The 23,291-nt window shown below is 40.8% G+C and overlaps 1 protein-coding gene across 1 annotated transcript in view; it reads right to left on the reverse strand.

Annotated features, from left to right (window-relative positions):
• The window catches only part of ARFGEF1 (ADP ribosylation factor guanine nucleotide exchange factor 1), a 62,862-nt gene that overhangs the window by 27,785 nt on the left and 11,786 nt on the right, over nt 1-23,291 (reverse strand). Inside the window, exons 2-6 of the mRNA XM_053466181.1 lie at nt 7,550-7,580; nt 5,372-5,528; nt 4,106-4,252; nt 1,658-1,837; nt 363-636 (exon numbers count right to left, since the gene is read on the reverse strand). Coding sequence (XP_053322156.1) covers nt 363-636; nt 1,658-1,837; nt 4,106-4,252; nt 5,372-5,528; nt 7,550-7,580 — 789 coding nt within the window. The remainder of the gene's footprint in view (nt 1-362; nt 637-1,657; nt 1,838-4,105; nt 4,253-5,371; nt 5,529-7,549; nt 7,581-23,291) is intronic.

Genomic DNA, 23,291 nt, shown 5'->3' on the forward strand with positions numbered 1-23,291 from the left:
ACAGTGATGGGTAAGATACCACAAATCTGATCATGCTTGGGGGTCTGAAAGTCTTGATTAACAGAATAATCAAAAATATATTTGATTAATGTAAATTCGCATTCCTATGTACCACGTAAAATTTCAGGGACCTGTTTCACAGTAAAAGCATTATTTTATTGTTCATGGTCTGGTAAGTGATTAGGTTAAACCAACCTATAAAGAAGTTGAGGGAAAATTTGGATTACATTACATTCAAGTGGTCACAATTTCGCATGCTTTAATAAATCAGAAAAATTTTCATTATTCAATATGTGACAAATTGACACTACCAATTATTCACCATAACCCTGATGTTTCTACTCTTTATGAAGACCACCTACCCTCTGCCGGTGTAGACTGGTCGGCTTCTGTATGCTCATTATCTGCGCTCCGAGCGTCATATCCATTTTCCGGCTCAACTTCTTCCTGAAGATTATTTTCCATATAGTTTGGGTGTCGCTCAAGATCCGTTTCATGCTCTCGAGCCAACTGGTCCGTCTGTTCCAAAATGTGTCTTACTGGAGGCAGTTCCAGATCGTGGTGACTTACAGGAGAGTGTTGTAAATGGTGCTGATGTTTGTGTCGTTCCTTCTCCATATGTTTGGCTTCTTGAAGCTGTAAAATTGAGGAACTATTACTGGAAAAACCTCTGTATAAGGTACCATGTGCATTATAGAACAAGTCAATGCAAAATCATCGGCAAGAGCTAGTATTCAACTTGATTGTAATCTCGTTTGAGCCGGGCCCTCCTCATCTGTTGTCAATTTGTTATGTTACATACTACTTGTTATGTCCTGTCTACCCATTGTACAGCGCTATGGAATTTGATGGCGCTATATAAAACAATAAATAACAACAACTTGGGATCCTTTAACAAGAGTGAAAACATATTAAAGGATCTCCAGGATCTAACTTAAGGTTTGTTCATAAAACACATTAACTCACCCTCCTTTTTTTTAACCTCTTTATACTCTTTTACTATTCTTTCTTAGTAAATGCAGATTATATTAATTACTTGTATTTCAACATTTTTTGTACTTAACCAGCTATTAGAACTATAGGTAATTTTGACAGTTTTCAAAAGGGATCTTTGCATTTGGAGAGGTTTCAGCAATTCTTTATTGTCTATATAGATTTATTTTGAGGACACACAATCTGTAAAAGTAAACAGCATGTACTTTCAGGCGCATGCGCAAAAAATGAACATTTATAAAAGAAACACAGAAATATAAAATTTGTGAGCCGGATATATATTTTCAGAAGACACTGAAGAATTACTGTTAGTGGAACTAACTATAGCTATCAGACAGCAGTAGTCATTCCACTTGGATAGCTTTTAATTAAAGATGTCACGCCTAACCCTTTTGTAATTAAAGTGTTTCTTAAAAGTTTCTATGTTTTAGAAACTTAAACATTCAGGCTAAGAAATAAAACAGATCAGCTAATGTTCACTTGATTAACATAGTAGAGAGTGCAATCAGAACGGCACCAGTACAAAAAAAAACATGACCTCCATTACCATGACCTTATAATGAAAGCAATGGAATGAATAAAAATATATAAAATAGAATACAGTAATAATGTCATTAAACTGGTACGCTAAAACAAATGCGTTTTCAGAAAGGTAGCTACTTACTGCTTGATTTTCCATGCGTGCAAATATTACGTTGAGCATTTGCGTCAGGGTAGCCTTGGCCGTGGTCTGGTTGACGAGGTTCTTGCTGGCTAAGTAGATATTGTAGCATGTTCGAACAGCTTGAAGAACGGTTCCTTCATGGATTTCAATGTGCTGAGACGTAACCGCGGTGAGAAGCGCCTGCAACGGGGGAACACACACAGTAAGGAGGTCAATACTAAAGACAGCTTATCGGTTAAATACATGAATATCCATAAAACACACACGATATAGCCTCTGAAATCCATGAAATAGCCTCTGATGTGGCCCGTTCACCAAAAATATAGTTGTTTAGATTATATATAAAACACACACAGATACTTCAACTAATCTCACACATATTTACAATGCATTACACATCACGGCAACTGCTGAGACCATTTTATGAAACCACACAATTGCAACACAATTTAGGTAAAAAAAAAAAACAAACAAAAAAAAACCAATATGTATAAACATATAAAAATAAATGTTTATACACCTTGTACTATAAAAGCAAATAGCTAAAACAGGGCCAAGGAGATCATTCCCAGTGTTATAGGTAAGTGTTTTCAGGTTAAAATAGAATCTACTCTTTTCAACTCCCCTGATGTTTTAGAGTAAATGTCATTTTTCAGAAATAGCTAAAAGGATTTGGACTTCATGGAGTCCTGACGTCTGCTGCAATTGACTGGCCATGAGTTCTGTTTCCTCACACTCCCTGAAATTCTAGTAATAAATAATCACTATAAACAGATAAAAAAATGTCAAGGTAAACACACACATGTAGAAATGGGAGCTTTACTAAGCCTTTAATACTTCTACCAATAGGTAAGCCCCATAAGCACACAATTCCAGAAACAGAATTCAGGATAGTGCTTAATAAACTAAACGCTTCCCTGGTTTGCCTTTAGATATGCCGATAGATCAGCAGGTCAAAAATGGCATTTCTGCAAACTCATTACTTTTGCATGGCACAGAAATACAACTTTTAATTAATAAGTTAATCAACTCTCCTGATTGGCTGAGAGTTCAGAAGCCTCTCCTGATAGGCTGAGTTCCTCCTTCACACCAAGCTCAGGGTAAGCTGCAGCCAGCACCAGGTATGTGTGTGACCGTGTTTGTCTGTTTGTGTGATTGTATGTAGAATAGAGGGGTTAATTCTCTGAATCTGCTCATGTCTGTAATGATTGTATGTATATTATGATATAAATATAATATTAAATCTGAAATCAACATAACTCCCAATGCTTCCTAATTTATATAAGATGCATTTTATGCGACTGTGACTGTGTGTGCATATGTGAATCAGTGCGCATGTGATACACACACACTAATACATATATATTATATATGCGCCTGTGTGTGTAATCCTTAGGTTACCTTAGGTTTCACCCTTTTAAAAATCATAATTTACGGATACCTCTTTTTCCCGTTTTACCCTCCCGCTTGAGACTGAGATACTGGAATTGAAATTGATGATTATAATTGAGTAAGCATTGCTCAGGGAAATGTGATTAGTTTACCTCGACATAAAATTTACCCTGAAATTGCATTACAATATTACACTAGTGGTTAATAGATTTTGTGTTGAGGTGTGGGTTAACGCACTGGTTCACCCCCCCAGTCCATCGTTGTACCCTACAATCTGCTGCAGCCACAGGAAAGCCCCGCGGGCCTGTTACTATCGCAGCCATGATCTCCAGAAGCCCTTATTTCCCAGGTCCTCATTCTATCCCTTACCATAAATAAGGCGCGTGATTCAATCCAAAAATTAAAGCCACGCAACTCTGACGAGCGACAACTACATCTGTTCCAGCAGCATCACACTGAAAGGAGAGCGCTTACTCTGACCCTGCATGGCGGTATTAAGCTATACAAACGTGTGTGCGTGCGTGCGCGTGTGTGTGTGTGTGTGCTTATGAATGATTACTAGAATACACGTAGGCACATACTTTTGACCAGGATAGAATACAATTATATTAAATAAAACAAAGGATTTATTAAAATGTAAAATTACGTTTGTATTATCTATTAAGGGTAATATGAAGAGTAGCTCTAAGAAAAAATTACAAATGTCCATACATTAACCTGTGAAACTATCGCACCATAGAGAAAGTTCACTGTGAGAAACACAATTAATACAGGTTGTTATGTTTTTTCATGAAATTGCTAATCTTTGGGATTAATTCACTAAGGGACAGAATGGTTTGAGATTAGTACAAGCACATGCTCGGCGTGTGTGAGGATCATAGCCATGCTCCCTTGCAGACTCGGACTCTCGCGAGTCCCCCAGACACACGCTCAGTGTTCCTGCTACATAATCTCATTCATTACATACACGGAATTTGAAACTATGTTTAACTTGCTGCAAAAAAAAAGCCTCTGCTCTATTAACATAAAACATTTGAAATATAATTGTCGAAATACCTTTATTATCTGTAACTGGACGTCTTCATCGGTCTGCGGTCCTTGAAAACAACCACATATTGTTTCTATAATTCTATCGATTAACTTCTTCCCTGGTGTTGTGTTATCCGGGGCATTTCCAGTTAAATGCCCATAAGCTATAAGTTTCTAGAAAACAACAAATGAAGATTATAATAATTATATGACATTATTATAATAAAATAATATTACTTTTTTAAAATGCCATTATTTTACACATAAGAAAAGCAAACTTAGAAGGCAAACTTGATCCTTCTTTGGAATAAGGACAACTATTCCATGAGTTCTATTCACAGTAGACAGTGTGGTTTTTCAGTCATTAAACAAAGCAAATGAAGTGGGACTTTAAGTGGCAGTACTGGGAGAAGATTTGGTGGAAATATTGTTTGTATAACCATACATTTATAACAAACCATATACGGTATTTAATAAATGTAATGTAATATATAGAAAGGGGGGGCTAACAGTGCAGATGGACGCTACACCTGCCTTTTATGTTTGCCTGCCATGCCAGGGTATACCCATTCTATAGTTACATGCAATGTTTGGGGTTTCTTCGGTTATCAGCAGGCATCTGTCTCTAGGGCAGGGGTGTCCAACCTGCGGCCCTCCAGCTGCCGCAGGACTACATCTCCCATACTCCTCAGCCAGCCCCTTAGCTGAAAGAGTATTATGGGAGATGTAGTCCTGCAGCAGCTGGAGGGCCACAGGTTGGACACCCCTGCTCTAGGGCAAGTAAACCCTGCCCATGACTATCCTGTCGCCCTGTTTCGAGGGAACGGTTGACGTGTGATGTTATGAAAGTGCATCACTATATTAAAGAATCAGCCTTGGACTCTTAATCATCTTTCCGGATTTAATAGACTGGAAATAAAACACTCCAAGTGTGACCACTCAGCTGCATAAAATGAAATATGTCTCCAAGTTCACTTAGAAATGGTGTAATTTAAAAAATAAATAAATATAAAAAAGTATTAAAGTGAAAACGTTAGCTGCCACGGCAGAAATAAACCCAACAAAATGTCAGGACTACAATGGCCTGTCCTCTATTTGGGTTAAAAAGTATGTGAATGTGATAAGGTCATCTATTTCAAACATTTTGTATAAGAGGTGCCAATTAATGGGTTTATTAAAGACTGTTTGTGATGTCTTTAATCTAAGGACATCACAAACAGGTAACAAACTCTTAAACACATGCCAACAAAAAGATTCAAGTAAAAAAACAAATGAAGCCCACAAGTGTATTACCTGCAAACAGTCTAGGGACGTACTGACAATTCGGGGGCACTTGGACTGACATGCCAGCTCAAACGGTAAAAAGTACTTGTCGGCTTCAATAAAACTGGCCTTTGACTTCACGGGAGGAAGGGTGCCAGAACCGGCCTTTGCTTCTCCTTGGGGAGGGCTGTGGGGAAAAGGCAAGAAGATACATATACCAATTAAAACACAGATCTGCTGTTAAAAACATGTTTTTTTTCTGGTTTTCGAAAATGTCCCACTTTTTTTGCTCATGAGAAGAGAAAGCGATTACAAGTAAACAGAAAATAGTGTTTCAGGTCTCTATGGATCTGCTGTGGACAGAGGTTTGGGCAGTACAGCTAAAAGACCAACGGCTTCCCCTACTCCCAGTGACATCAAAACAAGACAAATACATTATATCTATGGCGTCAGATGATCGGCCATCCGACCACCTCGCGGGGATGAGCTGCAGATCACCGTGAGCTGGCCTCGTAGAAGCTACAATGGTCCAAACAGAGGAGATCACAGAAACTCCCCAACTGGCTCATCAACACACAGCAGGACAACTATGTAGGACAATGAGACAGTGACTGTCCTATGAAAAATGGGACATTTTGGAGGTGTGCGTGTGTGTGTATATACCGTATATATTTATTGTGTGCGATTTGTATCTCTTAATTAAAATTCTTGTGCAAATGAACAAAATACGCCACTACTACTGAGCATCACGCTCAAGTTAATCAGATCATGTTTTAAAAGCAATTTTTCATGCCTTTAATGCTATGCAAAACGTTTCGCCAGCAATTCCTGAAATCACAGGCTCATTAAGTTTCCACAGGGAGCCCTTCAGCTCAGTTTGAAAAAGCCTCTTGAGCCATTAACCCAAGATTACAAAATCAGTTACTGGCCAGGCTCTTAAAAGCCTGAGATTCACAAACTGCGGAAGCTGAGTATACAAAAAACATGGGAATTTTCTATTAAAAAAAGCTATTTCAACAATGAAGGTCAAAAGTAAATTCAGTTAACGAGCACAGAATCACCTACCGCAGCTTCTGGGCACTGAAAGGGTATAAATGTGCCATCACAGAAATGGGTATTTATCCAACCGACTACAAACCCCACCATTCTCAACAAGAACGGCAACAGCTACAGCCTGTACCCAAGAGCCACTCTGTAGAACCTGCGGCCCTCCAGCTGCTGCAGGACTCCCATAATGCTCTCTCAGCTAAGGGGCTGGGTGAGGAGTATGGGAGATGTACTCCTGCAGCAGCTGGAGGGCCGCAGGTTGGACACCCCTGCTATAAGAGGTCCTGTTCCTCTTTGAGATACAAATCCATCTGTCCCTTTTTGTTTCTCCCTGATGCCCTTGAGTTTTCTTTTGATACAGTTTTCACATAAAAAGTCAAAAATGGCCATTGTACAATTTAAGGTATCTCTGACTAGAAAATAAAAAAAAACAACAACTTTTATTTTAGATTTGTGTGTGGGCACATTTCTTTTCCCCTCTCAATTATATCTCTCCTAACCAGACAGTACTACTCATGATGTCATGGTGACATCAACGGGGTCCATATAGATAGATAGATCAGGAATCTATACCCTGCAGTACCTGTGATCCCCCAGCAGGGGGAGGACAGAAGAAGCAGTGCTGTAGGGGTAGCAGGAAGAATGGCAGCTGCAGGTGTACCGTTACTTTGATAAAGAAAAGTTTTACTGACCTGATAGCTCCACTAAACGGACGCTCCAGTCATCGCGTTCTCTTTAGTGCACATGAAAGCTGTGCAATCTTTAAATTATTGTATTTCTCAGCGTGCACATTCTGAGCTGGCTGGGGCGTTAGTTCATGGGGGCCACGAGCGAGCTGCAGAAAGCAGCCAAAACAGGCGAGAAACACAGACCGGGGGGCAGTTACCTAGAGGTAGGTGTTTTTCTTTCTACAGGCAAACAACACATATTTGAGTGCTTTAATACGCACTCTGTCTTGGTGAGACCGCTGAGCAGTCAACATTCCCATTAAGAATATAAAATGCAAACAATCTAGAGCATTATCCGTATACCAACTGTCCTTCACAACAAGATATTACTTGATAAGGAAAGAATTCAATCCTGGGCAAAGTCAATCACCCTTTTTGCAGCAAAATCACGTATGATACAGAATACATATAGTTTAGGTTTTATGACACGTACCTTTGTTTTTCAGTTTCGCATTTTATTTCCTCTGGAAAAAGGAAAAAAAAAGGAAATAAATTAGGTAAGTTCATTAGGTAAGTGTATATATATACACACACACACACACACATACATACATACATATAAACATATACATACATTTACGCACACACACATTTCTGTGGGGAAATCTTAAAATATATCTCGGCCTATGTAAAAATCAAATTTTAAGTTGCGCAGTTTTTCCAGAAATGCTTGTTTTTAAGAGAGCCGTCAGTCTTACGTTCCTCCCCAGTAAGGGCAGAATAGACGGCGATCTCCCATCTGGCTGCTTGAGGTTTAAAGGATGACATATTTCAGATGTAGACAATCGGTTCATTAACCAAAACGCAGACTAAGTAATGGCTTCTGTCCTGCAGCTAAACAGCGAGGCTAATGTCTCAGACGCATTATTCAGAGGCAATACAGGGGACCGGCTACCGCACACACAATACATCTCAGCCACAAATCAGTTTAACCAATATTTATCCGTCCGTCTTATTAGTCGCTGTCTGGAAGGAGCCAACTGTTTCTTTTCAGACCACCCCGCTTGGGTAGTCCCTCATATGTAACTCAAGGTGCTGGGGGGTCGATTACCAGGGGAACCTATACTTGTTCCATAGGATAAATAATGTGATTCATGGGTACCTAAGTTTAAGACAAAGCGTACATCCCACCACATGAAATAATGGTAAAAATAGAATCATTTTCCCCATATAAGCAAAATCAAAAACTTAAACCATCATTTATCCAGTGAATGCACATGACACATAACAGGAGAGGCACACATAAGAGCTGGAGTTATCAAAAACAAGTTGAAAGACACACATTCCCTCTGGCGAGTTTTGGCCGCTGAGCTGGCACTACAACTACACACAGAGAGCAATTGTGGTTTTGAGCGGGAGGGAGGGGGTTAAAGTGTCCCCCCATGCAGGATCTGTGATCACCACCAAAAGGGTTAAACTCCCAAGCAAACAGACCATTCGCTAAAATCCACGATGAAGACAAGTGAAGAGGACGCATAAGCTTCTGTATCCGTCAAGAGGATTTAAGAATCGCTAACAGATCTTCATGGAGAAAGGTCAAGCCGACAGCAGCTAAATGCCACAGAAAACATAGCGTGCACACCGCGGCTGTAAACTAAATAAAGGAAAAGAAATAAAAAGGGGGACTTATACACAAAAGTAATAGTAGATTTTGAATTAACATATTGCACGTTATATCAGATGTCCTGTGAGGATGTCACAGCCCAAATATCTTTATGCATTTGGTTCCTTTAAACGAACCTCTATAAACACTACTCATCCAACCTGAATGAAGCTCAAGGTAGACGGGTAGGACGACATTAAAAGATCTTTTGGCGTAATGTGTCTTCAGAGAGATCAGGTGTATGGGAAAGGAGATCACGTGGGATTTAAAAGAAGTCTCTTGGGATGGGCAGTTTTCGTACCTTTATAACGCGCTTTTGTCCTCAACGATTACACAAAACTGGTGCCTGTCCTGTCACCTGGCTTTAGCATTTTGTATAAATAGCAATCACACCCTTTTTTATCATGTTGCTAAAACAAACTTATTGGACGAAGTATACGGAAGATCTCACGGTAGAGCAGCAGACACCGGCTGAGAAATATCCCACAGACGGACAACGAAACGCACAAGGCAGCATTTTACGACCCGACGGACACGCTTACACTTCGGTAGAAACGAAGACACGCGCTTGTGCCTTTTAAACAGCTGCTACCTCGCAGCTACACCCGATGTCCTCATATCGCCCGACATTTAACGGTGGCTCCTCAATCCCCTTAAGTTTGATGTTGAGACCAATTCAAGGGTACATAAAGCGACAGTATCCAACCTAAAAGCTTCTCAGCGCTAGAGAACCGACCCCCTGAACCCCATAGAATAAGCAATTATACTGCGGGGCTTCCTCTACAGATAAACTATCAAAGGAAAGAGGACACACGGGGTATTACAGAAGAATCATAAGATGTGTTCATCATTGTTCTTCACGTGAAGCCGACATTTTAAGCAGTGTTTTTGAAAGTACACGCAGTATCAGGGCCGGACTGGACACCTAGCACACACTTTCCGTGTTGGTAAAAGAAGACGTACTGAAATTTGTGTTAACCTTAATTATACTTTTTATTTAGTTTTTTGTTTTTAAGTAATCTGTGGAGTTAAAAACTTAACTTGGTCTATTAGCTGTGGCCGTGGGCATTTTTTTCCTCTAGTCATATTTCGGTGGCAAACTTTTTCTAAACATTTTCTTTTCAACACTCGCTAAGCAATTTATAGGTAGGGAAAATCGGTAAACTAAATGGGCCAAGTGACTCTTATTTCTTATCAAATTCCATGTTTTGATGCATTAAGTGGAGCCAAAAAAAAAAAAAAAAAAAAAAAAAAAGCTTCATTCACAATTTTTTCAACAAGCGCTTGTCATGTGCAGCAAAAGGTTTGTTGCTATAGAAACTAGAAAGACTTGTTAAAAGTCTGTTTTATGTGATTAAATCTTCAGAGGAAAGAATAAAAATGACAGATCTGCAAGGTTTTTTTTGTCAGAGCTAGATCTATGTTTGTTTTTTTTAAATAAGTGGAACCACAGCTTTAAGTAATGAAATTCAGTTGTATTAAAAGCTGTGATGACAACAGTTCCCCATAAACCGAGTAGAAGAGAACGACTGCCTTAGTCTGTGTGTTGTGAACAAACCACGACTAACCACAAAGTTTTAGCTACCCCCCTGACTCTCGCCCAACATGCAGGGCTAGCGGAAGCAGGGGGTTCACGGCACCCAAGGCGCAGGGCTAGCGGAGGCAGGGGGTTCACGGCACCCAAGGCGCAGGGCTAGCGGAAGCAGGGGGTTCACGGCACCCAAGGCGCAGGGCTAGCGGAGGCAGGGGGTTCACGGCACCCAAGGCGCAGGGCTAGCGGAAGCAGGGGGTTCACGGCACCCAAGGCGCAGGGCCAGCGGAGGCAGGGGGTTCACGGCACCCAAGGCGTAGGGCTAGCGGAGGCAGGGGGTTCACGGCACCCAAGGCGCAGGGCTAGCAGAGGCAAGGGGTTCACGACACCCAAGACGCAGGGCTAGCGGAGGGAGGGGGTTCGCGACACCCAAGACGCAGGGCTAGCGGAGGCAGGGAGTTCACGACACCCAAGACGCAGGGCTAGCGGAGGGAGGGGGTTCACGACACCCAAGACGCAGGGCTAGCGGAGGCAGGGAGTTCACGACACCCAAGACGCAGGGCTAGCGGAGGGAGGGGGGTTCACGACACCCAACACACAGGGGCTAGTGGAGACCGCAATAATCTGAAAGCCTAGTTCTACTACCAATAAGATCCACCATCCTTCACGGTGCAGAAACCTTTACCAATTTCTGCCCAACTAGAAGATAAAAGCCTACATGTATTACCATCAAGGATCTAAGGAACCTTATACAAACATATGATCATTTCTAGATAAATGCTTGTGTGGCATCAGCTATGACAATTAACTGAACTAAGTACTGTTCAAATGGATCCTGGAAAGAGCAATAAAACGAGGAATATTCTCCACCTCCCGTGTTTGGCTTTATTTGCCTGGCCGCAAGCTCCAAAAAAACCTGAAAAACAGATTTGCTGCATTCAAGAATATGGGACGCGACAAGCTTGCATGAACATGATGAATAATGTAACACGGCTGAGTTCTACTGTATCATTTAAAATGGCACACAGTACAAAAGACTGGTCACGGAAGGACACGGGTGTCCATCCTAAATAGGTCAGAGTAATGCAAAATTTACATACAGGAACAAACAAGCCTTTTCTGGCTAACAGCCGGGTAGGATGCAGGCAATAAGGGTGAGAAAAGGAACTAGTGTGATATGATCACAAAGAGCGTTGATTAAGGGTATGAATTCTGGGGCCTTTCCAAACCTATCCCCTTTACGAACCAGGGCAGGAGAACCCCTAAGAGAGAAATGGGTACCATTTAAAAATTCTCAATCAGAGCTCGCCAGCAGGAGCCGATATACATAGACAGACAAAATGGCACCAGAAATTAGGTATAAAAATCCAGGAGGCATGGCTACCTGGATAATGGCATCTGTCCAGCATATCAACAGTACATAGTGTCCGAGACAATGAATAGCTACTGTGTGGGATAATAGCTTGAAATGTTGGTGCCATCTAGCTTGCGACAGGCAATGGACATTGTGGAGGCCATCACAAAAGGGCAAGGAATATTTTATATGTAGGGTCAGCAATGGTACTTACAGAATCTATCAGAAATCGTTCTCGGCAAAGACTAAAACATCTCAACATGCTTAGCTTTACGAAGAGGAGAAGAGGCTTAGCTTCAATACATAAATGGATTCAGCAATGTGCAAGAGAGAATTAATGTTAGGACAAATAAAACAGGGAAGGAATCTAAACATGCATGGGGTATGCATAAGACAGGACCAAACAATAAATATGGTTTGAGGTTTTACAGCAAAGACGGGGTTGAGCACCAGGGTGGAATAATTCTTATCTGCCGTCAAATTCTCTACCATGTTCTCCAGCTACAGGCTCTTTATGGATTAAGACTATTTTCACGTAATGTTTAGTGACTGATGTATACTTAAAAAGAACCAGCACAGTTTATCAAAGAGTCGCTTACCTCAGAAAGTCTTATCTGGTACAAAAGGCAGGCGGAGGGCACCTTGAAGCTGATCATGGGAAGTGAGACGTGAAGCTGTAAGAGGTTCCACGTGGATGGAAAACGACACCGTGGACAAAAGGGCAGAATGCTACTCTGATGCTCATCATGTCTTTGATGATGTACAACACTAGCCGGAAAGCCCTGGGCAACATGGATTTCTTATACCTGTGACTACGTGATCACCACCCTCTCCCTGTGGCTCAACACATAATAATTGTAAGATTTTTTAAGGCATTATACTGAATAGAAGAAAAATAATATTTCAACAATTTTATGTTGCCGTATTGGACTTTCCACTTTAGGTAGAAAATTATAGTGCGCAAAAGGACAAATGCAGATATAATTTGTGGTCACACTATAAGTGCAGCCGCCCCTGCATGCCAATTTCCATATCTTCACTGAAGAATCGGAGAAGAAGTGAGAAACGGCGACTGGGGTGTAAACACTAGCAGGGAACACATAATGAGGGCCCTCAGCCATGCACCGAGCTTCGGGGCCACTCCTGCTTACCGTATGAGGAGTCACCTTATTAAAAGGGAAAGTACAGCTTTGGAATTAAGATCGATATCTGGAAAGAGCTGCCTTTGTAAAGAATGACGGCCCTTATTGATCAGGAAGACACTCTAATGAAAATATCACCTCGGATCACAATGTGCTACTGTCTTTCTGGTTGAAAAAGTCCAAATGGAACAACCTATTCAGACGGTAACACATGACTTACTTCTTTATTTTCAAACTCCTAGCATCTTGAACATAAACTGTTCTTGTCAGTTTTAAAAGTTGCCTTTGGAAAGCAGATTCTTGATATTTTTGCAATGCGACACAAGTTCAAAAGCTAGTTATATGCAATACAGCAAGCTTGTCGGCAAGATCAGAAGATGAATAGCCCTACAATGCTTTCATGGGATACAAAACATAAGGGTTCCAATTAGAGAATTATTAGACCACACCGCTAAACTACCTTTATTAGCTCTTATTAGCTCTTAAAGGAAAACGCTAGCCATCTTATACACTTTAAGGCATATGAAAGATGTGTGATCCCTTTTAATGTTAATGGTGCACCCCTTACAAATTAATGGTGGGATCCTGCAGAATTTCCCCATGCATACTTCCTCCTTTGTTAGCCTTCCAAATAAATGCCGTGCAGGAGAGGTTTTCGGCTGAACACATCTCCATAAACATGATAAGCTTACCACCAGCGAGCTACAGTACTGGAGTTCAGACCGCATGCACAGAAAGGCCCCTACTGATCTTAATGGGAGTGCTTTCCTCCCACTAATTGGTCGATTCAAGCAGCCAATCAGCTGCAAGAGTCATCAGGCCATGGAGGAGGGCATCTGCAGCTCTCAGAGTTCTTTACTTTTACTTTAGTGCAGTGGTTCTCAACCTTCCTAATGCCGTGACCCTTTAATACAGTTCCCTCATGTTGTGGTGACCCCCAACCATAAAATTATGTAATTATATATTGTGAAATACGTGTTTTCCGATGGTCTTAGACGACCCCTATGAAAGTGTCGTTCGACCCCCAAAGGGTTGAGAACCGCTGCTTTTAAACTGTCCTTGTAACATACTGACTGGTAGTGGGGTGAGAAAAAAAACATTATTCACCCATCTAGCACCTGAATGGTCAAACAATGTTTCTAAAATAAGCATAACATATTGTATTAATAATGTCATCTCTTAAAATGTTTATAATGTGAACTGATCCACAACATTTGCTTAGTTTTTACCCATGAAGAGGTAAAATAAAGTATTACTAGTTTATCACCGTGAGAAACCTCAGAAAAACTCAATTTACAGCATATTCCGATCCCGTTGTCATTTCTCACAAATTTTTAATTAAAGCGATGGTGCGATGTTACAGGGATGCAGAATCTGAATTAAACATCAAATCCACTGAGACTTTAATTAAATGTCTACCAAAGTACAATCGACACATTTAGAATTAGCATTTTATTTCCACTCTAGGGATGTATAGGGCAGAGCACAAAAACATTTCTTAAAAGGTGAATAAAATGTATGGTGGCTATAAATACACACGTTTATCCAATAAAAAATAAAACCGTCAAATATATGTGCGGCACAATTATTGGCCCCCTTTTACTCAATATTTTGTGCTACCTCCCTTTGCCAAGATAACAGCTGAGAGTCTTCTCCTTTAACGCCTGATGAGGTTGGAGAATACATGGCAAGGGATCTGCGGCCATTCCTCCATACAGAATCTCTTCATATGCTTCAAATTCCTCGGTTGACTCTGGTGGATGGCCATGGTAGGACTTTGATTTTATGATCAGTAAACCATTTTGCGTGTTGATTTCGATGTATGTTTTGGATCATCGTCCTGCTGGAAGATCCAACCATGGCCCATTTAAAGCTTTCTGGCAGACAGTCAGGTGTTCGTTTAGAATCTGTTGATAGTCGATACTTGTCATCATCGACTCTAACAAAATGTCCAGGTCCTCTGGCAGAAATAAGCCATTAAACATTAAAGAGCCACCACCATAGTTAACCGTGAGGATGAGGTATTTTTTCATATGGCTACATTTCTGTGTGCAACAAACCCATCCCTGGTGTTTATTGCCAAAAAGCTTAATTTTGGTTTTATCTGACCATAGAACCCGATCTCATTTGAAGTCTCAACCGTCTTCGCTTTTCCAGATGCTACTGAGTTTGTTTCCGGATAAGAGCAGAGGCTTTTTACTTGAAACCTTTAGACGACTTCAGATTGTAGTTTTAAAGAGTTTCTTACCGCAAGACGCAGCTAACTTCTGCAATTCTCCAGCTGTGATCCTTATGGATCTTTTGGCCACTCGAACCATTCTCTTCACAGTGCGTTGAGACAATATAGACACATGTCCTCTTCCAGGTTGACTGGACCTTATTAATTATTTCTCTGATGGTATTAATGGGCATTTTTAACGCTTTTGCCATTTTGTTATACCCACTTCCCATTTTGGGAAGTTCAATAACCTTTTGCCGCACGTCACAGCTATATTCCTTGGTTTTACCCATTGTGAGGAATGACTAAGGGAATTTGGCCTGTGTGTTACCTAATATTTATACCCCTATGAAGCAGGAAGTCCCATTTGAACAATTTCCTGTTCCTAGTCACCCAGGTGTGCTAAAAAATGTATAATATCACGGGGAATATACTTCAACTATATACAGTCCCTGTATATAAAATATATTTTATTATATATAGAAATATAAACCCCTTTTTGCTTTTTTTATTATTATTATTTGAACCCACGCCAAAGCCTTGTATTGCTGATCGCAATGAGTGGGATCAGCCAGCAATCGGATATTCCGACTGGGCCTAGACAGACTCTGCTGGATTTCTCTTCTTCTCAGAGGATCTTCTGGCAGGTATCAGCAATGACACCTGCAATAAAGAAATGCCTGACCGTGTGGTCTAGAAGCCTCGAAGATAACCATGTGCCAGCACTAGGTCCGAGCTGTTACCAAAATCAGTCTGATCTCCTGTAAAAGGGCAAGGAGATGTCCCTGCTGCTGCAATAAAGTCAGCAGGTACAACTACTAAGGGGAGTCAAGGGGTTAATGAGCATTCTATCAAAAAGGATGAATAAAGACTTTTACCCCAGCCGACTTAAACTACCTTCTAGTGGCACAATGGGATAAGTCAACGGCAAATAAGAAATGTGTTATGGTTTGTGTTTGTATACAGCCTCAATTAAACCCTGCCAAGCAACAAATGTATGCAAGCAAACAGGAGCAAACACCAGAGAACAAGCCGGTGTCTGCATCTTCCAAAAGCAGCGCGGCAAACTGTCGCTTGTAAACCTGCTAATGCAATGGCATGTGATCAAAGTTCTAACGACAAATGAGAATTAACTTTTTAAACGAATACAAGCTAGGGAGACTTAAGCTACACTCCGGTCTCCCTATGCACTTAACCGATAGCCGAGTGTTACTCTTATAACATGCCAACGCAGAGAGGGATTCCTCATTTCTGTCTGTTTTCCTGACACAAGATGAGTTTGGGGTATGCCAGCTCTAGAACCGGCTCCCACGAGATTTCCAAGGTCAGAAAGAGGGACATGCTTGCTCTGAGCAATTAAAACTAGCAGGAATCTCAAAGCGTGAATGAGATGATGTTATTTAAAAAAAAAAAAAAAAAAAAGGATTAGTGAATCTGCTAAACCGAACGAGTTGCATTTCTATTATGGGGAAATTCCATGCGTGTACTGGGGGATGGATATAATATATACTATACAGCTTTGATAAGGACTTTTCAAAGAATAATACAGAGCAGGGGCACATCCTTAATCTCACTCCACCAGCCTTAGCCATCCAGTTGCCCAACATGACTAGGTCAACATCCTGGACAAATTGAGAGAGAATAATTAATCATATTTCTGTGTCGGCATGTAAAATAATATTAAACCTTATTAATTTAACTCAATGTACATGCATGTAAAAGTGAGGTGAACATCAACAAACTCTTCACAGATCTCATCTACCTTCTGTGTGGGAGTGAATGGACTTTTAGGGTTTATTATTCTGAAAAATCAACTGTCCAATAGCATGAGGGTCCTTACAAAAAAAAAAAGCCACGTTTCATTCTGTTCAATAGCAGTTGAAAGGGACTACAGTAAAGCTTGATGTTCTGAAGATGACATCTGTACATCACTAGACCTCAACTCCATCAGACACGAATCCACCACATTCTGCTATCCAAACACAAAGCTCTCGAATAAAGGGTAACAAGGTAAAGCAAAGCAGATTTACTCCAACTGAGGACAATAGTAGACCACCATTGGGTTTGGGTGGCTTCAGATGAAACAGACATCTTCTTTGCACATCTTTCACTATCAATCCACTCGAGTAGGAAAGCCCTCACAACCCAAACACATCAGTTCTAGAAGCCTTCAAAGGAATGCTAACAAGCAAAACCTGACAAGCCATAACTGGATTTCTATATCTGTAATTACACACATAACAAATATGGAATATACCAGAAAAAGAGAATGTCAATTTCTTCTAAATCAGCTGAAATTTAACAAATTGTGGATTTTGTTTTTATGAACAGTTATAAATAATAAAGATTTTAGCTTTAACTGGAAGAGTTTCTGCCCACAAAGTTTCCGCTGGCTTCAATAAGGAACTGAACAAAGACGTTGAAAGTGCTGCATGAAGATGAAGGCAAAACATTATATGCAAACAGGCAAAAGAAAAAAATGTCGGTGCGCTAAGCTAGTCTGAGCCTGAGACTAGCTTGGCGCACCGACATTTTTTCTTTTCCCGTTTGCACATATTTGAGGTTGTTGGCTCCTCATCATTCTGGTTGCAGCTTGCTGTCCAGGGGTTAAATGGGAGGAGGTTTAATTGCACCTCCCCCAACACATTAATAAGGTTTTGGTAGCAGTATAAACTGCTTTGTGTGCCCACTATGTAGGAGGTGAGAGTAGGTTCTCACCCTATTGAGAGTGCGCCTTGACGTGACGGGTGAGCTTAATTATGCTTTGGCCGATTCATATAACCAAAACCTCTCATTTATATTATGTTTACATATTTGCTGCCAACTTTATTAGGGTGAGAAGCGCAGAAAGTATTTTGTTTTTTGAAAACATTATATGCGGTCATTAGCCTGCTAAGCAAATAACGAGGCAGTCATTTAGTTTTTCTGTGAAGGTTTAACCACATAAAGAATAAGGATTTGTTTTAATAGCCTTTTCTGTTTCTAGGAGAACAACTCATCAGCGCCTACTTTTGTGCCGCCTGACAATTAAGCTAGGGCTGCAACTAACGATTATTTTAATAATCGATTAGTTGGCCGATTATTTTTTCGATTAATCGATTAATCGGATAAAAAAAACAATATGCAAATTTTTCGTTTATTTAAAATAATTTTAAGAACTAGATGTTAAAAACAACTTGCATTGTGCCCCCACCCCTTTGCACTGTGCCCCCACCCCCACTCTGCCCTGCATCCCCACCCCCACTCTGCTCTGCACCCACTCTCACACCCTGCCCTGCCCCCCCACTCTGCTCTGCACCCAGTCTCACACCCTGCAATGCCCCCCACCCCCACTCTGCTCTGCACCCAGTCTCTCTCTCTCTCTCTCTCTCTCTCATAAACATTCGTAGCATGAAGAAGGCGGAGACTGCAGAGCGTGGAGCAGAACCGGGGAACGCAGGCGGAGGTAAGTAAAAGGAGCCTAGTGCTCCAACGACGAATCGATCACTCGATTAATCGATAACGGAAATCGTCGACAACGATTTCCGTTATCGATTATTATCGATTTTATCGATTCGTTGTTTCAGCTCTAAATTAAGCATTCCCAGAAATATTATGAATGAGGCAAAATTTACATTATTAGACAGTCATTTGTGGGAGGGTTTTGGAATTCAACTTATCTGGGAGCGATGACGCATTTAGTCATAAAGTGAGTAGAGTAGGTGGAACAGCTAGTCACAGTCAAAAGTAATACAAGATAATGTATTGTTCAGTTTCCACTGTACATATTTAGTTTAAAACCAGGAAAAAAAAAAGAATATTCAGATACTTATCAACTTGACATAAGAAAGAGTTAATAAAGAAGCCTTGGGGTTGAATCACTGAGCCATGTGCATGAGTGGAGGTGACATGCATAATTAAGTCAGCAAGAAACAATGATTCATCTCACCAGCAACTCAGCTTCTAAGAACACGTTCAGCTCTTAAAATATCATAAATCACTAGGTAGCCACAAGTCCCAATATTTGATCACTGATAGAATACGTTGCCTATATTGTGTTGATCTCGATAGGTATATTATTTTCTGCTTCGTAATTGTTGTACTAACTGGAGACGCCAGTATGGGACATGATGACAAAAAGGCCAGTAACTTCTCCTGCTCTGCTACAAATATTAAATGGTTACAATATTTCAATGATGGCCTATGTACAATCACAATCAGAAATGTGGATTGTCCATCATTAGTCATTGTTCCTCGGAACAGAAAATGTTGCCTACCATTATTAAGCCTGATAATAGTCAAATCACTAGAACGTGGAAATATGCAGCGCATGACACTCAAGAAAAGATAAGAAACCGCTGCAAAGAATCGAGTGATCTTAGAGTGAGATAAGAGACTTTCCTTTATGTACATGACATCCGACGGCCTGTATATGGAGGCAAGAATCTTTGTACAGAACCCCCAAGTCTTAGATCAGGATTTCCCGCTGAGACAAAAGCCAAATGGAATGACAGACTGCGTATACCTTTCTTTATATCTCAAGAACCTAGAAATATATGAAACTCACCATGAAACTGAGAAATAGAACATGGGTACATTTTAGGAATGCTAAAAATATCATATAATAATAAAAAACCAGAATCAATGCAGTTTCTTTCAGAAGCGCCCGTGGCCCTTTAGGTAGCAGAGACTGAGCAGGCGATTAGTGGTCCAGTTGTGGTCACATGAGGAGATCCTGAAAGCTGTCGCTGTTTTTGTATATTTGGGGACTGTGAAATGCTAACCCAGATATGCTAAAACTGATTTCAACTGAATTCATTATCATTATGTATAAAAGAGTTGCATTGAAGTATGCAGGAAACTGTTTTATTCTATTGCCATTTATGTGAGTTACTAGGAAATATAAATTGCTTGTTAATAAAATAGCTATAGGAACAAGAATCTTAGTCTAATTTTAACAGTAAATTTTACATACATTGTGTGTGTATATATATAATTCACAATGCTTTGAAGAGAAGACCCCGTTGGGTTAACATTTTGTTAATGTTAGGAACCGATCACTGAGGCAGACAAGCAAACACATGTCCTCCATGATCACCTCTTTGAAGATCCTGGAGCACTCCAGACAAAACCCCACACAGTAATTTATATCATCTATTCACTAAAATATTAACCTCATGGAAGCCAAGATCTGTATTAGAGCGGCAGGATGAGCATTACTCCCCCTTACAAAGGCTGCCTCAACCAATCGATAACGACAAGCACCTAAACAGAAGAGATAACATCATGGGAAGGAATGGACAAAGAAGGTTTAGGTTTCTTTCCCCGCTGTATACCATAAGGAGGATTTTTAATATTTACTCTGGATCAGAAATCCAGCGCAGACGTCGTTAATGTTGTAAGTGATTATTGCAGGTATAAAACGGCTGATTTTTAATGGAATATCTTCATAGGCATACAGATGCCCTTTTATCACTCTCATCGCTCCTGTTGTTCCAATGTCACTTTGTGTTCGCTCAGCAAAGTTTAAGTTTAAAACGGATCATTAGAAAACCCCTTTTACAATTATGTTACAGCTAGAAATGTCCTTTCACTCCGAAAAAGTAAAGTGACCCCAAACTTTTGAACAGTAGTGTATATCGATCTGTAAGCAGGGTTTCATTTTTAATATACACAGACACACAGAGCTATAGTATTGGGAGGCATAACAGATCTGCTTTATTTTAAAAAATATATTTAACATGGCAGACTACATTGAGATTGTCCTTGAAAGGCATCCTAGCCTGCAGCTCCGCCACCTACTCGTGTACAAAACCCAGCATTAAGCCGAGGATGTAATTATTACTTCCAGCTCCAGAACAAAACACGAACAACACACACCTTCTTGCATAACCAGATACGGAGGCACACGAGCACCACACATTTCTTTAATAACTGGCCTTTACTTACAGAGAACAAGCATCCTGGTTTTAAAAGGCCCCCATTGCTATCCATACAGAGACAAACTAGGCTGAGCACACGATTGTGCCTAGACATGAAAAAATATACTAAAAATATAGTTATTTGGCCGGTTGTTGGTATGTAGTGACCGCGTGCCCCAGAACACCCCTCTCTCTTTATATCAGACCCGCGGATGGGGCACGGCAGGCATTCTGAGAGACCCTCGGCTCCCCTGCCGACACGTTCTCCTGCCTCGGATCTGTTCTCAGCCAGCTATACCTCACAATAAAAACAATGGAGCTGTGCAGCTATTACACCCGGTTTATCTCCCCAGTCGGCGGCTGGCACTGTACTGGCTGGAATATATGTACATCAGGTTATGAGATATCACGGCAACAGAAAACGAAGACGAACGTCAACGATAGGACACATTTCCGCTCAGATAATGCAATCTAGACGTGGAAGGTGGTGTCAGTGATTTCAATGGGAGCGCTTCCCTGCCACCGACTGACCGCTTGAAGCAGCCAATCCGTGGCAAACACAGTCGGATCATGTAGGGAGAGGCCAGCGTCTGTGTCAGGTATGAGCTTTATGTTATTTATTTTGCATATGCGTTATAGAATCCTTTAGCATTATTCTACAGTAGGGGTGTCAGGGACACTAAACTGCAGCGACGGCATCGCACCATAAAAAGGTACACAGATAACATTTTGGGAGCCCTGGGGTGAGACCAGCCCTGTTCCCAATATAGCAATCATTTGCTGCTGGTACCATTCTGATCATACATATTTTAGAATTCTCAGATTAGAAACATGCATTAAAATACCCCCAAAAACCTAAACATAAAGGGAAGGAAGCAGGAGTTTTGCCTGCGAACTATACAACACGTAAAGCTCTATTTGAAGGCAACCAAAGTGACATTATTTACATCTAAAGCACTCCTTAGCCCTTGTTTCTGTTATGTTATATACCACTCGTTATGTCCCATTTACCCATTGTACCGCGCTGCGGAATATGATGGTGCTATATAAAACAATAAATAATAATAAACAGAACGATACAGAATAAATAGCCGCTCGGAAGGCGATGCGAAGCAGCATACAAGGGGATAAAAGGAAGCTGCTCAGCTGTGTAACGCGCTCACTATTTGTAGAGGCTGTTGAATAATTGAAAAGGTCCCTAATGGCGCCGTTACAAGAAGTCGCTTCAGCCTATATTTGCAAACATAACAAAAGAAACGCTCTGAAACCTAACAGATGGGAAACAAGGACACATAGAAACATCTTAAACGATCTTAAACGCGCCACTCCGTTTTATTCTACATTTTACTGTTCAGCAGATTTAGTAAAACCGTTTAGTGCCATTTTAGGTAAAATCAACCATAGACATAGTATATCTGCAATACCTAGACTGGCATTAGATGACGTGGATTTCTTGTATATGTCTAACCTTACCCTCGACTTGCTAAGGAAACGATCATTAATGTGGATGATTCATTTTTAAACGCGGTCAGAAGACTTTAGAACCATAAATACAAATAAAATTTACAATGATTATTATCATGATATGGTTACTGTTGCTACAAACTTATGCAAGAAAACCTCCAAAAATATTTTAAAAAGGGCCTATTAATTAAAGCCATCAAGTTTCATGCATGGCCGTGTCACTTCACAGGGGGTACGGTGGCTTTGATCATTGGGGAATAGATTTCAATAATACTCCTACAGGATTTATTATGCTTTTATTGCCGGAAAGGGAAAGTAATTCATTGTGTTTTTTAGCGGGAATTCATCACTGGGGGTTTACAAATGGGGAGATATTTTTCCTCAAAGGGTACACCGTTTTATGTGTCACACTCGACCACAAAGACAAACTCAAACCCTAATCTAGGATGACAACGCAACCCATTGAGTACTATCAGCCAGCCTGCTGCAAACTCTCACACTCAACTACTCTAACCCCTACTGACACACACACTCGTGCTGACCATACATGTTCTCGACCCAACAACACATGCCAGAAACACAGATACCATTCTAGGACATACACACCGACAACTCTTAACCATCCTGACCACTGTCAGCCACACCAGCGTACATCCTCACAGATACACACATCCCAACCACACATCCCACTCGGCTTACCTGGGCAATCCTTAGCCATGCGTCATATGACAATGAAGTCCCATCACTTTTTTGGCCAGACCTGGTATTATGCACCGAGTTCCCTGCACATTACACACATCTGAGAGGAGACTTTCAACAAATCTCACTGATTCATATAGGGCCATTCAAGCTAACTTTGGAGCTGAAGCTCACTGGAGTTAGACCTTCCTAATGTAAAATTGGACCATTGATGGCAGGAGAAAACCTGGACAGAAAGGTCTATAGCCACTTACAGAATGCGGG

Source organism: Spea bombifrons, chromosome 5 (assembly GCF_027358695.1).
Source record: "Spea bombifrons isolate aSpeBom1 chromosome 5, aSpeBom1.2.pri, whole genome shotgun sequence".
NCBI lineage: Eukaryota > Metazoa > Chordata > Amphibia > Anura > Pelobatidae > Spea > Spea bombifrons.